We start from the raw sequence: 15921 nt of genomic DNA, 5'->3' as shown, positions 1-15921 counted from the left end.
TAATCTCTGAAAGTGGTTCTGGAGAAAAGTACTTACAATAAACTCTTGGGTTCCTAAATACTGCAGACTACACATTGATAAGTATCTCGTATCAATACGCGCTACAATATTCAGTTAAATGGAAGAAATAAAGGAAGAAAAACGGAAATGAATTGAAAGAAAAGAAACGACCAAAGAGAACATCACCACATAGAACAAACATACTGGAGTAGTTCTGACTCACTCTAGGTCTGGAGCACTGTCGATTTTCATGAAGTCCTGTTTGGCGCGGAGCAAGATCTCTGGCTCAAGCCTTGGGGTGATATGCAGCAACGCAGGACAAGTGTGGGCAAGGCAGGGGAAGGGGGGCAGATGGGCATCAGAGGTAGTGAGAAGAAATTAAGCACAGAATAGGAGAGAGACCAAATATGCGCACAAGAGCACACATAAGCACACACTCAAACAAGCACCCTCTCTCACACACATACACATACACACAAAGCATGTATGTGATCAAGGAGATTGACACAAACAGAAAAATATCATCAGTTAGTAGTGGTACACCCTGATTGGTATACAGCAGATTGCAGGTTTGAGTGAGATAACCACCCAAACGATCAGCTTAGTGGTGCAGATAACAACCGAGACAGAGCCCGCCTCCTTATAAAAGTGTGTGTAGAAGAAGATGGAATAGCTGGCCAACTGCTGGCAAGCCCACATAGCTGATTGCTAGTTAGTTAGCCCACAAACTGGCATGTTGGAAGCTGATAAGCGTGTGTGCATGGGTGCAAGAAAGACTGTGTGTACAAGGCGGGGGCAGGGGGAAGCTACATCTGTCAGAGGCCATGTAGAGAGTGTATTTGACTGGCTGTGTGTGTGCGTGCTGCGTTTGCATTTCCTCACTTAATGTCCTGGCTGATCTGCCTCTCTAGGCGGTGCCGTCGCTCTTCGAGCTGTTCGATGGGACTGTCCTCCGGGAACTCGTATGGAGCACTTCGCATCTCGCTCTCTGCCATGCTGCGTGAGAACAGCTCCTGGTGCAAACATGAGTTAGTCTATTTATGGTGTCATAAAACAGGCAAACAGGTCAATTTCCATGCAACTATGAACTTATGGCAGGCTCACACTAGACCACCTGTTACATTTACCTTCAAATAAAGCCAGAGCAAGTTCTGATTCAAAATATGAAACTTTGATGAACTTGTGGCATAGTTTCAAATCTTTTTAGCTAATATCTAAGGTATCAGTCTTGATTTTTATGGGCAGGCAGTTTAGTATTACTTGGGGACTTTGAAGCTGACATTATTCTTCAGGCAAAAGCCACCAAAACAATATACTGTACAGTCATTAATTAGTTAACTGTTTAAGATATCAAGATTTTCAAACTTGCCCATAAACTGCTAATTTAAAAAAACTAAAAAACTGGTGGTGCATGGGTGCTAATCAACAGTACACCAGATCTAAAGTAATCATGAATCATAGAGTTTCTGTGAGTTTACTGTATGGCAACATTATCTGTGTGGCTTTGAATTTTTACCTCAGCAATCTCTTTGTACTTTTCTTCCATTGATGTCCGCAGGTCGATTGGGTATTGTGTGATAGAAACCGGCGTCCCTGGAAGGGATCTCTGAGGCTTGAGGGGCTTGGGGACGGATGCACCACACAAGTCTGTAGACACAGACAGAGTTACAGTATGTGATAGAAACACATGGTGCCATAAAATCAAAAATTATTCATTACACTGTTTTCTTTTTGGTCCCATTAGGGCAGAGAAGGAGATTAAAATTAACAACTAACACACTGTAAAAACTGAGCCTTTGAGTGCGATTACACAAACAAATAAACTTTCCGACATAAAACAGCCAGAAACCAGCAACAGGCTGAAAAGCCAGAAAGCAGAGCAGTTAAACATATAAAATGCCCGTAATAAAAGGAAAAGACCAGACACATAGTCATTAAAACGAATTTTAACTCTTTGAGATCTATAAAGAAACTTGAGCAGTGAGTACATTTTCTGGAAAGCAACATATAGTTCTACACTGTCAACTGAATAGCATACATTTTAAGTAGGTTTCCTTTGGTCAGAGATAGTTACATGGTTTCCTGCTTCTATCTTTAAGTCTGCCACTCATCCTTTAAGTGTTGCATAGGGAAGATCAGATTCAACAATTAAGTCTCTTTTCTGCAAAGTAACTTTGCAACATGAAAACTATATTTATCTTTTTTCTTGGTATGTCACACAGATACATATGCTCGAGTAAAATGCTGTTGAATGAGATGAAAGCGGCAGTACCCTCAGCTGACCAATGAATTCTAGAAATTATTCCACTAATGTATGAACCTTAGTGTCTGTGGAAAAGAGCCATATGAATTTTACCAATAACACAAGAAAATACTATGCGTGTGCCTGTAGTTTACAATGTCAATGTTTACTATTAAAACAGCTATGACAGCAAAGGATTTACAATCCATAAGATTTCTCTCTTTAAACACACCAACACACATACAACATGGCTTCTTGACTGCAGACAACATCATGTGCCGTGAGTTGCAGAACTCATCGGGGTTCAGATACACATGGACCATCTGGGTGCTTTGCAGCACACAGCTAATTCAATAGTGATGATTTAAATCCCTCTACAATTATTCTTCATTTCACAGTCTGTTGACAGCAGAGGCAGACAGATATGTAAAAACAGACAAAGCGAGCTAGACAGGAATAGAAAACAATTTACAACTGGTTGACCAAGGATTGCAGCGAGTGGTGGTTTGAGTGGGGAAGACTATGACACGACAGCTTAGACTCATGCGATCCTTTTAACTAATATCAGAGCAACATTTATTTAGTTAAAGCTATAGTTTTTAGACAAACTGCTAATACGAACAACTGTTCTTACCACTTTATTTTATGAGAAACTAAAAAATCAAACAAGTAAAAACCTCAAATAAAGACAGGCTATTCAGAGTAAAACAGTGTTGACAAGATTGAGAAATCTGTGGCCGACAACTTCCTTTGTTTCCTTCCTTCAACTGCAGAAAAACATTTCAAGACATCAGTTGCAAATACTACACAGTTGGCCAAAAAATAAACACATGCACATGACCATGATTACCTCTGAAGCTCTGGTGACAGTGGCCGTGGCTGCAATCTGGGACAGAGCATGGAAACCCTTGTAATGTGTCCAAGAACAGAAGCTGGCTTAAGCAAAGACAGCTGTAACAGCAGATAGTGTGTCACTTCAATCCCACATGGGCATGCACACACTTGAAAAAGAATTACCCCAACTCACATGTACACACTCAGTTGTGCATACACACACCTGAGAATGACACAGAGGGGCCTTCCCCACCCCAGACCTGCTGGAAACAGATGACGCCAGCTCCACTCCAGACTAAACCAAACACAAAAGAGGTTTAACTACTAACGGAACAAAATGTCTTTGTGTGAGGTACACTGAGGAGCATCACTTTACTGATTCTTGAGTACTTTCTAAAGAAGCCATGTGTTTAAGTCAAAAGAGACCAGTAATTTAAAGAGTAACAGAGCTCTGTGCACACGCAGTAATTCAGTCACTCATAATAAGTCTATGGCTTTGGGAGTGGTGTGCTCACTCGCCTCTAAAATTGTTGCCATTATTGGTGCTGTGTCTGGTCTTTGACAATTAGTCTCTGCCATCTGCTGTCTGCCTCCAATGCTCTAGAGTAAGGAAAGAACAGAGGGTAACTCTCCACAGGGTATGAACACTGGCATGACACTGGGAAACATTTCAATAGCGCACAGAAGTTTTAAAGGATGTGACAAGGACATAAAAACAATGCCTGAACATACATGCATACCAAAATGCTACTCAGTAGAGTGTATACCTACTCCAAGGCCCAGCAGTCGCCTTTAATTCAATCAAGCTTAATCCAATATCAAACTCAATAGCCCTGTATCACCACATCTAGGATCTGCGTCAAATTGTACTCACTCATATATACCAGCCACCTAAATACACAACATTTTTTTCATCAAGATCTTCATCAAGATCTCTGATGTAATTAAAATCACTAAAAATGTTGAATAACGCTTTAAACAAAGTGAGAGAAAAAATCCTGGCTCCTTCTCTTTATCCGGTTCCACACTTAAAGTCCATGGGGTCTATTCTGGGCTCATTCGTTTTCGTGTGATAGTGCTGACAAACTAACAAAGAAACAGACGCGGGTGAAAACACAACCTCCTTCGTAGAGGTAATTAATAGAGCCTGACCAAGACTGGATTTTTGAAGCAGATATCAATATAAGAGTTTTAAAACATTAAACATAAAAAAAGAAATTCATAAGGGTTCCAAAAATGAGATTTTTAAAGATTTCTGATTGCAATATTTACTGTACTAAGTGAACCATATGACCACTGAAAAATAAACCCATTAGAGAAGTACCGATTGTGTGCCTACAGCAGATTCCAATGTTATTTTGTGGTTGTTCATTTTGTTTGTTGTTATTTATTCCCCTTCTGTACAAAGGAAACAACAAAAAACTGTTCCCTTCATTACACTGTCTTTTAAAGAGCACAAATTCGATCTCACAAATTTATTAAAAAAAAAAACTTCAATATAACCTTTCACATGAAAAAGTATCATTTTCTAACAACAGCAACTGCTTCAAAAGCCCTTTAGCCCACTACACACCTACATACCCAATGACAGGAATTTTCAGTACTTACATGGACATGGACAAATTGAGGGCAGGGATGTCACGAGCCCGAAGCTCATGAATGTGCTGGTGCAAATTTGATGTGGCACATCAAATAAACATCGCCGACAGCTATCAGTACATGTCATCTTAAATCGGTGCATCCCTAAAACTTTTTTCTCTTGTGGACAAACTACAGAATGACAATGTGTCTAAATTCCCCCTGCCATATCTTTGTCATAGCTGCCTGACAGCTTATCAAATCATATGCAGAGTGCACACGTGTGTGACTATAAGGACATGTCCATTATCTCATGGACAATCAGAGGACTTCAAGTATAAAGACACAAACGAACACACACACAAACAGAGTCATCCCCATTGTAGTATCCATGTAATCCTCCTGCCTTTCCACCACAGATAACTCTTAATCCGGCACCCACAAACTCTATTTATCTCTGTGACATCACAGTAGTAGGGAGGACAATCCTTTTACATAAATCTACACAAGTAAACACAACAAAACTGGGAGAAACTCTGCAGTAAAGCCCGACCGATGCCTTGCTTTTTGGTGCCACTGCTGTTTCCGATATTAGTGACTGACTGATACACACATTTACACTGATCCCTAAAATATGGTGATAAAATAGCTTGTGACAAAGACATGTCATGGAGGCAGGATATTCTACAGATTAAGAATCAACTCTATTGTCTAAAATGACATATACGCCAATACCGATATATCTGTGAGAGGCCACTATCGGCAGATAATATCGGCCAACTAATGTATTGGTCGGGCTCTACTCTGCAGACTAAAATGTTATAAAGTAATGGAAAGCAGAAGAGTCAAAGTTTTGACTCATATTCTGTTCTGCACTGTGACACCACTTTCAAAAATTACTGACGTGCAAAGACAACAAAAACACAGCCAAGAGCCAACCATTAAAACTACAACAGAGGAAAGTTCATGATGGAAAACTTCATGAAAGACTTGAATTAGTCATAAAGGCCCGAGTGATTCATTTAGTTCATAGTTAATTTAAAAAAAAATCTCTCTAAAAAGCAACGAGACTGATAAATGAAAACACTGTCAATCTGTCTTGACAATGTTATCTATAATTTTTTTGAACAATAAATACAAATGTGTTTGACGTCTGAGACATGATGGCGTCCAACTATAGAAAGCACTTGAGGTTTTTTCCTTGAGACAAATTTACTCTTTGTGACTCAATTGTGAAAGAGAGTGTGGATCAACATTTCTTCATTTCCTTTTTGCAATAGTGTTTCTGTAAATCCCTGACTGCCTGACATAAAAAACTTTTGTTTGTTTTGTTTCAAACCACTGTGCAGATCACATGAGAATACATTTTGGCACACAGGCTGGCCAAAAAATCTAGCCTCGCCTCAAACACGCTGTTTACTGTGCAAGTGTGTCTCATCTATTTCAGAATGAAATGCTCTTCTATATTCATGCTGCCATTGTGAGTTAATTTGTCAGCCCAGAGAATGATATTGACAAAGCTCTCCATGTCAGCTCCCTCTCACATCCCTGGGACCCGAGTCTGCACACCACCCACACACACCACCTACCTGTTCATTTAAACCCCACCACCGAGAGTCATCAGGAATCTGTGGAGCTGCCTCCGCTCTATGAGGATCAATATGCTCCATCCAGCCTCTCTCATTCTCACTGTCCTATGGGCCAAAAGTTGCAGCAGACTCATTTTGGCCATTCCAGTTCATATTCTGAAGTGATCAAACACAACACTCCAACTTTTATTATCTTTTCAATCTTTTTCTTCAAACGTTTTGTATGCAACAAGTCCTAAAAGCCCCACATTGTTACCAAAACATGCCCATCAGGCCTACTGGCTGAGCCATCTACTGTGATGATGAACATTCAGATATCCAGAGAATTAATTAGATTTAGCTACCATTGTAGCAGCACTTCCTCTACTTGTAGAGTCAGTTTATGCCAGTGTAACTGATTAGCACATCTGTCAAATAAATTGAGTATGCTACTGATTAAATCTCCAAATTATTGCACAACATTGTGCTGAAAACAGACCATGTTGTTAGGCAGCTATTCTCAGTGAAATGTCAAAGACACAGTTTTCAGCACAATAACAACACCCAAGGAAACTGGCATTTCGGGGACTACATTTGGGCTTGCCCTGCCTCATATCATCAGGCACAGTGCATCTTAAAGTCACATGTTGTAGTGCTCTTTGCCCTAACATAACAGTGGAGCCAATAGCATGTGATGGATGGTTAAACCAGTTCATGTCTCAATTAAATAAAGGGAAAAATATACATTTACATAAAATGTACTCACATGTAACCTTACAATGTGCAATTCCCTTTATCATCATGGTCTGGCATGTTAAAAAAAAAAGAGTGTAGATAATTGATGGTTCTAATCTAAAAACTGTAACAGCTCGGGGGCTGGATTTTTGTTGACTCAGTGCCACCGTGGCAAGGGGCCAACTCTTACAGGCGTCATTTTTTTTGCATTACCTGTTTATCAGGTAATGCAAAAATGAGTACAGCTGCAGTAAATTAACTACTGTGCAAAGCAAACTGTGCTTGTTTCTCCTCTCTGTTCTTGTTTAAATTTTTTAAAGCACACTCTGAATTAACTCCATGAATTCAGAAATGTGACTATAGCCGTCCAATTGCAGCAAACTCTCTTTTGAACTGCAAATGATGACATTTGAATGGATCCATAGTAGTAGCAGACCCATTAATAATAATGTCATTAAAAGTAAATATAGCTTTTTCCCTGCCACGAGAGGTAGCCCAGTGACCCCCACATGATCCTCAGGAAAAATAAATAATCATCTTAAATACTTTGATCACATTTACAAAAACGGGACATGGTGGAAAGTATGGCATTATTATCACAAGATTAAAACGCTTTCTGAAATCAATATCTCAGTGTCACAAATGTATAAACATAAAATAATCAGGTAATGTTCAAATTCAGTTCCACTTGTAGACATTACATTACACCAGATTTCATGCGTCAAAAGTAAATCTTCAGCAAATAATTTGAACACATAATAATTACAGTTTTCTCTAGATTATTTTCTTCACCAACAGAAATTTGTAGAACAACAATATAATGATCATGTCCTCACAATATAATACTTCTACGGAAGTAATGCCCAGCCCTACTTATTGTTGCACAGATGACCATATGTTTGTACATGTATTATTCAGACATGCAAACTCCAACACAATCAGCTTGTGTGTACCATGATGAAACAACGAGAATAATCATTGAGAATAATCAATTAAATTCAGACTGTCAACCTACATTTGTAGTGATATTAAATTGGTCTAATTCAAAGACAAGGGAGCCTGTCGACTGTAACTCGGCTAGAAGTCATGGCTAGCCAGGGATGTCACGCAACAGCAATGCCCATTATGACCTCTCAGAATGAGAGAAACTGTTGATGGCATAAAAACTATGCTAGTGTGTGTGTGTGTGTGTGTGTGTGTTTGTGTAAAGTGTCCCAAAGTGTTTTGATCTACTCCAATTGTGGCTCCAGTGTTTTGAAACATTTGTTTTTCTTCACGGATTTTACGTTATTCCCTGAGAGGAAGAGTGATGACACACGCCTCAGATGTTCCTAAGCAACCACAGATGAGAATAAACCTCTACTTCGGGTCTACGTCTCGAAAATATGTTTATCAGTACTCAGCGGGCTGAGTGCAACAGAACAAACATGGGTGATGAAATATGCCAGCAAAAAACTATCGCCTGCAAATTCACTTTGTAAACAGCTGGGGCATCATTTTCTTTCAAAAATAACTTAATTGAGGCCTGCTGGAGAGACAGAAACACATTTCCATGCATGCATAAAAAACAACAGGCTCATTCTCAGTGCTGTGGTAAGAGAGATTTACCTTTACTCCTACTCCGTAGCTTTCTGTAACATAAACAGCCTTTAAGAGGAGACAGATAAGCCATCACATACACCAGCATACAAAACAGATGTCAGCTGTTCTCACAAAACACTGCCCACATAAACATCAGGAAGGTCAGCATGTTCAGGTGGGCTTCTAAAAGACCCCAGCAGTTCTGCCTGAGGTGTACAGTGTTCATCTTAACTACACTGGCGTAAAGCCAAAACTCACCAAAATATCGTTGCACAAAATGACTTTTTCACTTCCTGTGGCCAATCAGTGAACAGCTCTATTCTTAATCCAGTGTTTCTTACTGTGTTGTCTCTTGTGCCCAGGGTCTTTAAACACTTTGCTATGCAATAGCGAGGAGGCTAACTGCTAAAAGTAGCTCACGTTAATCAACAAACAACAACAAAAAGGTATGTAACTTAGTACAAAGCATGATGGCAATGGAAAACTGTTAATTAGCAGTTGTTAATTAAAAAGTTATCTAACTCTATATATTTGCTTGCCAACCCCACAATGTTAGTGTCTGATGTCAAATTTGGTGAAGTTACCAGCTTTGCTAGATGTATAATGTTATTGTGATGTTAGTTTGTGTACTGTTCAAGGGATTTGTCCATGTCTGACAGTAGACTAAGGGAAAAAAATGATAATGTGCTACGGGCTGTTGGAACATTTAACCTGTGCCTATGAATGTAATTTCAGTTGGTACAACCCTTATAATGTTTTAGTGTATAATGTTACATGTTATAAAGTTAGAAATAACATTGTAACTAGCATAACTGCCAACCTTTGCAGGAAAAATTCTGTGCATGCGCAGCCAAAAGTGTAATTTCTTATCTGTTCTTTTTCATTAATAAATAATTGGAGTATATCTATATATTAAATATAACTAAATATAATGTCTAGAGTAGCAATCATCATCAGACATGCAAAGGGTCAGCATCAGTCATTAACAGTATCGTACAGTAAAGAATGTCAGAGCCTTTAGTCATCCCTCCTGTCCTCTGTCCTCCTCCCTCTGCTGACGTGATTTACTGCTTGCAGGTATCATACTAATGGCTGAGGAGGATAGGCAAGTTCCATTTAGGATAAATCATGGTCAAGAGCGTTGCTGTGGATCGAAGCTAGTCTCTTGAAATGACATTTCGCATTTTGTCAATCATTCCGACTTAAATAATTGTTTCGTAGGCGGGTGAAGGCAAGGAACAAATCCAGCGCTATTGGTCTAACTCTTCTTCTTCATTTGGTTTTTGGCAGGCTACAGGCTAATTGGCGTATAGCTACTGCATCTTGCTTTTAGACATGAATACTGCTGCACAGTTGGTCAAATTCATAAGGTGCTTTTCAGCTTTTTGCACACTTAAGACAAAACGTACCAGCGTATTTTTATGTCAAAATGTGTAACTGCTACGCAAAGTGCATACAGGTTGACAGGCTAAACTAGACATACATTTGAACCTAAACATAGCTGGTGCAACCCAGCACTGATTAAGATAATCATTTTCTTTTTTCAGTGGCACTGTTTCAGCAATTGAAACTTTGCTGCAACATCCTTCTTGATTCATTTACAAAACTTGTGCCATGCACTGTATATGTTTTGTTTTCCGTAGCACTGATTAATCCACTGGGTAATATCACTGCATCATACAGGACTGTGGCAAACAGCAGCAGGGAATAGATGCCCCAGATGTTTACTCACTGCAACAGCCAAACTCTGCAGCGAACTATGGAACATATCAAGCTGTCCAAATATCAGCATCGAAGCAACAGAACAAATGGATGACATATTTTTCTCTCCCATCTGCTTATGATTCCCCCAAAAGATCCCCCCCTTCTCATTTTTAGATTTCCTCTCACTGTCTTTTGCATGCTGTCAGCTTATTCCAGTACACAACAGCAACTGTGTTTATTAGCTCCTCATCTGTCACTATAGGCTTGCTTGTGCAGTATTTCTACACCATGCATCACACACAACTGCGGCTTAAACTTCTAGTAACACAGTAGTCGCATTAACAGGCTCTACAGTATATATAGTATGGTGTTGTTCATCATTACTCAGCATGGGTTACAGTACCTCTGTCTCCCTGCCTTGTCCTGTTCTCACAGTCTCCGTAACGGTCGCAGTGGCCTTGTCTGAGCTCCTGCGGGATGCTGGGACATGTAACTAGGCCTGGGACGGCTCGATGCACCCTCCCCCGCCAGCACAGAGGAAGAGAGAGAATGACAGCAAAGAGAGAGGAGAGGGACACAAGATACCCTCTCTCCTAAACACAAGCTGCTCTAACACCAGGATCACACAGTTCCCCCCTCTTTTTCCCTTTCCTTTCTTTCCCCTCTTGTAACTGTCGCCACCTCCAGTGTGCTGGCAAAGCAGTTTTTTTTTTCCCCTCTTTCCTCTGATTCTCTCCCCCTCTCTCTCTCTCTCTCTGCCTCTGTCTCTCAGCTGCTTCCTGGATTACACCGGTTTTCAGTACATGAACAACACAGCCTCCAAGCTCCCGGATTTAAATACTGGGTTGGAACATACCACGTGGCAAAACAGGGGAGGGACCGGGTGAAACCACTTCAGCCTCTATTGTGCAGTAAAATGGAGGAGGCCCTGCATCTCTGGCCACTCCCACTTCTTCTCCTCACCTCCCTCCTCTTATTCATGAACGCTCTGCTTCCATCATGACCGCAAACCTTTAAAGTGGTATGAATACCATTAAAGACATGTTTAATTTGCACTTAGATCAATAGATAGATTCCTTCTTATTATATTACTGTAATAGAATCACTTAATTTACACTACTTCAGTTTGTGTGGCTGATATGCAGTTAACAACACTGGAGCACTGTAATATGGTCCTTTGCTTGTCATTTTCTTAGTATGTCATTCTTTTATATTCATTTTATCTGTTTTAATCGGCTTATTTCTGTGACTTAATCCTTTACTGATACTGTGTGCTAATCACTCTAATTGATGTCTTTTAACGTGCTTGCTGTTGAACAGTCTGTGCTGATGCGTCAGTTTATCCATGCTGCAAGCCAATTTTACCATGCTGGAAATGAAAAACGACTTTAAGTTAAACAATTTTATGATTTAAATTATTTTCATGTGACTGTCAGATGTTTGAATTCAGTGTCTGAAGTGTGAGGTCAATATTCATATGACAGAGCACATACAGATATATGGGTGTACTGAATGACCAACCTCATTTACACACTGCATGCCATGTTTCCGTCTCCACCGAATCACATGATGCCATGGGTGGCTATTTCCCTCGTACTTCACATGAGTGCTGTATCGCACAAGAAAGGCCTATTTGCTGTATTTCACAGTGTATAAGAAATTTGACAGGCCTCTATTTAAGTTCCATTTTTAGTGACTTTTTAAAGGATCATCGTGGAATTTTCCAGATGATGGCTGAACAAATATAGGCACAGAGAGACACACACAAACATCAGCATGAAAAACACACAAAGGGCAGACACAAACCACACCAGGTACTGAATTCTGGACAGATCCTCATTTTTGTGCAATGCCATCACATACAAATGACCCAGCTGCAACTAAAGACAAGCCAACAACACTCAGAGGACAGTATGATTACCATGTTCCCCTACTTGTCTGACTCTAGAGTGAGAGTTTGTTTTTCACCTTTTTGAGTACTCAGTATTGCGTGGTAAACTAGTTTGAGAGCAAAATGGCAAAAGCCTTTAGGCTAAAACAAGACATTGGTCTCTGGAATCAACTCATGAACTGAGATGCATTTCTAGTTGTTTATTCTAGAGCACAAAGTTAAAACAAGATTTTAATGAGTTTTAACGACAGAAGAAACATCTTGAAATATCATAGATCACAATCAACACGACCCACCACCCACAGTTTTTGAAAAAAAGTTGACCTAGATACACAATACAGTCGCTGCTCTGAATGTGAAGCCTATTGCATGATGGACCCAACATGTGTTGGTCATTGAGGTTTCCACATCCTGTCTGTGGAAAGTGTGGGGGGGGGGGGTACTTTTATAGTTGAGCAGAGGCCTAACTAAACCACAGCAAATCAACAATCTATTGGCAGGTTGTTGCTTAAAGCAACATTATGTAACCTTTTGACCTTACATAACAGCTTCAAAATCAATTTGATGGTACAGTGTCTTGTAATAGGGTGAATGGTGTCTCTAGCCCTTTTCACACAGAGACTCCGCATTAACCTTTCATTATTCCCGCACTGAAAGGGCTGTGTGAATGGGGCTTCTGGCTCAGCCACTTTGCCCCCCTATCACTTGTTTCTGCTCTATGTAACTTCAGTGAGAGGGTAGGATCACAGTGTTACATACATGTTTTGCACCTTTTTATTAATCTCAAAATTTAATCAGTGAGTGGATTTAAATGTGATAGATCTTAGATTAAGGATGAACACAAAATATGATGAATAATAATTGAAATTGAAAACAGCAGTCATGACTTTGTTGAATCAAAGAAACAAGTGCTCATTCCATTAAAGCTTGCGGTGTACATTTTGAGTACAAAGCTTAAAATGACAATGGTTTGTAGATCCTGGCACCATGGAAAAAAATAATAACTAACCTAGAACAGTTTTCTACATTAAGGTGTGCATCATTTTTTGCCCTGCTTTGATCAAAGGTTGTGCAGCATTTCAGACAGCAAGTCAATCAACAGCAGCTGTTGCTGCAAAGTCAGCTCCAGCCTCTAACCTAGGGATGGGAATTGAGAACCAGAACCTTTGAAAACCATTAAAAAATTTGTCTTGATTGGCATCTTATGCCTCCGAGCTTATCTATTCCTTTTATTGGTGCCGATGTGTTTTTCTGGCAGTTGCATATTGCAAAACAATGACTTTAAACCCATGCATCTACACTGTTGGAAGAATAATTACATCAGCGCCACGCAAGCAAACTTGGCACATTTCTTCTTGACTAAGCTAACCTAAATGAAAACAAAAGCCATACAAATATTTGCTCATTTCATCCATTTTAGATGACGACAGACATCTAGCTGGTACAGCTAGCTTTCAGGCTACAGCTAGTTCAACTAAGATTGACCAGGAATCAGTAAGATAATGAGACAGAATTGTACCAATAAGCAGAATCAATAAGGGCAATTGTATCAATAAAATCTTATGTATTCCCATCCGTAATCAAAGCAGGCTGTAATGTGATTTGTTTTTGAAAACATATAGTGATGATAATTTAAACTGTGTCTGTGTAGAATTGTAAACATATATACTGTGTGTTTAAAACATGTTATCTCACAATAAAATCTTTCTGGACATCGTCTTGCATTTCAAATGGCCTAAACTAAAGGAGCGGAAACACTATGACTGTAATTTAAGTTGATTTTCACGTAACAATGAGCGAGATTCAGATTTAGAAAGTTATAAAGGAAACTGTTAACAGAGAGGTGTTTAAGGGGGTTTAGTCGAAGGTAACAGGCCATTTTAAGATGAATACTACTGCCACCCTTACTGGTTACAGCCACCTGAAGTGTTGAAGATTTATTTTACCTGTGACCTATCCTGAAGTGCTTGTGGAGATTTCTCATGCATTACATTTCTGTGAACTTGTACAAGCTTGAGGCAAATCTTTTTTTTTTTTTTCCACTTTCTGTTCTGAGCTTAAATGTTAATATGGCAGTATGTGTTGATGACTTCAAACTATAAAACCAGAGCAGGCTGAAAAGTTCCCTGCCAAAAGACAGCTACAGGCTGGTGTCAGTTTTAATATAGACAAGGTCTACTTTTTTACTTAAAATTACATTTTTTTAAAGCAGTCAGAGGTTTGGTGTTAGTTTCAACCCCAGTTTGACATTTTCTGCTATTAGCTCTGTTGTCTTTAGCATATCTTTTTCCCAGGAGACTAATCAACAGCACAGGGGAGTAGCCATGCAGCATTTTCACTCCCTTTCTCCCAGAAGAACCATGAGCTGGCATTATTGTTAAGGCTGTTGTCAAGCACACCTAATCTCTAATCCTGCACAAAAATTCCCACGTGAATAAAACAGGACAAACATTCCAAACAAATACTCATGGCTTCCCAGCATCTGCATCAGGAAAGTTCTCAAAACAATAAATCCTCCCTGCAGCCCATCACACACAAATACACTGTATACCCCCATACACACACACACATACATGATAGCCACACACTCCAATCCTACGTGATTATCCAGAGACTTGTCCGCGCACAAAACCTCTTGCCACTTCTGTCAGTGCAGCTCTCACCATATCTGAATATAGCAGAGAGGAGCACTGTGTCACTTGACACTGTCGACATGTAGCACACAGTGCTTAGCACTTCCTGGACATCAAGAGGTTAAAATCCCATTCCTGAGACCAAAGGTGTGTCAGGGATAAGAGCCAGAGGCAATAAAAAGACTTCAGTGACATGCCTGAGAGAGGGGGCTTCTGATAACACATGTGCTTCAATACAGACTCACATGTAAAAGCACACAACTTTTGACTGCTATCTGTACTTTGGGATGCTGAGACTCACCATTCTTGCTTTGATTTAGTGTCTTGCTTGTTTGGTGGAGTGATGTTTTAAGGTGAAATCAAAGTTCAGGCTCTTTCAACACAATGTGTGAGCTTTTAGTGACATAGTTGCATATTCACTATTATGCAAATAACATTTGATAATCGTATCGCTAATTAAGTCTTCGCAAAGTAAAAACATAGTGAATTGTTCACTATTTTTACAGAATCATTTGGACAGATAATCTGTTCAGACCAGCCTTGAGTCAGGAACACCCCTGCGATTGTCTGGAGGGAGGAAATGGACCCAAATTCTGCCCAATATCCTCTTGCGTAGGGCCAGCATACGGCTTTATAAGGAAAGCTCAATTTTTTCACAATGGAACACATAAAATGCTCTGATGTGCACAGGAATGCACTGTAGGAAGGGAACACCACAAAAGGAAGAATTTGCTCCTTGATATCAGCTGATATCAAAATATGTTGAACAGTTTAAAAATTGCAAATTGCAGAGGGGTTTATCAGACTATCTGACGAGATCAGTGTCGACCAACTGTGGAGCCAGCATCTCACCCTCTGCCAACAATGTGTGGTTTATGGTGTTTATTATGCAAGTCTCATAAGCAAACTGTGTAATAAGTGAGTGTTTGTAGAGAAACAATTTGGGTGTTCTCCTTCTGTTGCATCTTTTTACACTGCATCAGTGTGGAGGCACACGTGTGTATTCCTAAACAAAGCAGGTCTATGAGCTGGGAGATCGTTAGACGGGCGAATCACTGACTCGCTGAGGTCACAGGACAATAAAAAGCCAGCCGGGGACCAAAACATCAGCTGACGCTGGTTCATCTTCATTAGGAGCCATGCTGAGAGCAGAGA

At 39.9% G+C, this 15921-nt stretch overlaps 1 protein-coding gene across 6 annotated transcripts in view; it reads right to left on the bottom strand.

Moving 5' to 3' along the window:
* LOC140997740 (AMP deaminase 2-like) overlaps positions 1-15921 on the bottom strand; it is a 34892-nt gene that overhangs the window by 9907 nt on the left and 9064 nt on the right. For 4 of the 6 annotated variants that reach the window (XM_073467731.1, XM_073467732.1, XM_073467733.1 and 1 more), the window contains 3 exons: positions 1517-1647; positions 883-1013; positions 224-292 (listed from right to left, as the gene is read on the bottom strand). In XM_073467731.1, the coding sequence (XP_073323832.1) occupies positions 224-292; positions 883-1013; positions 1517-1647 (331 nt within the window). The remainder of the gene's footprint in view (positions 1-223; positions 293-882; positions 1014-1516; positions 1648-15921) is intronic. The other 2 variants (XM_073467729.1, XM_073467730.1) reach the window with 2 other exon arrangements.

This window comes from Pagrus major, chromosome 6, assembly GCF_040436345.1.
Source record: "Pagrus major chromosome 6, Pma_NU_1.0".
Classification (NCBI taxonomy): Eukaryota; Metazoa; Chordata; class Actinopteri; order Spariformes; family Sparidae; genus Pagrus; species Pagrus major.
This window is presented reverse-complemented; position numbering and strand designations above follow the sequence as displayed.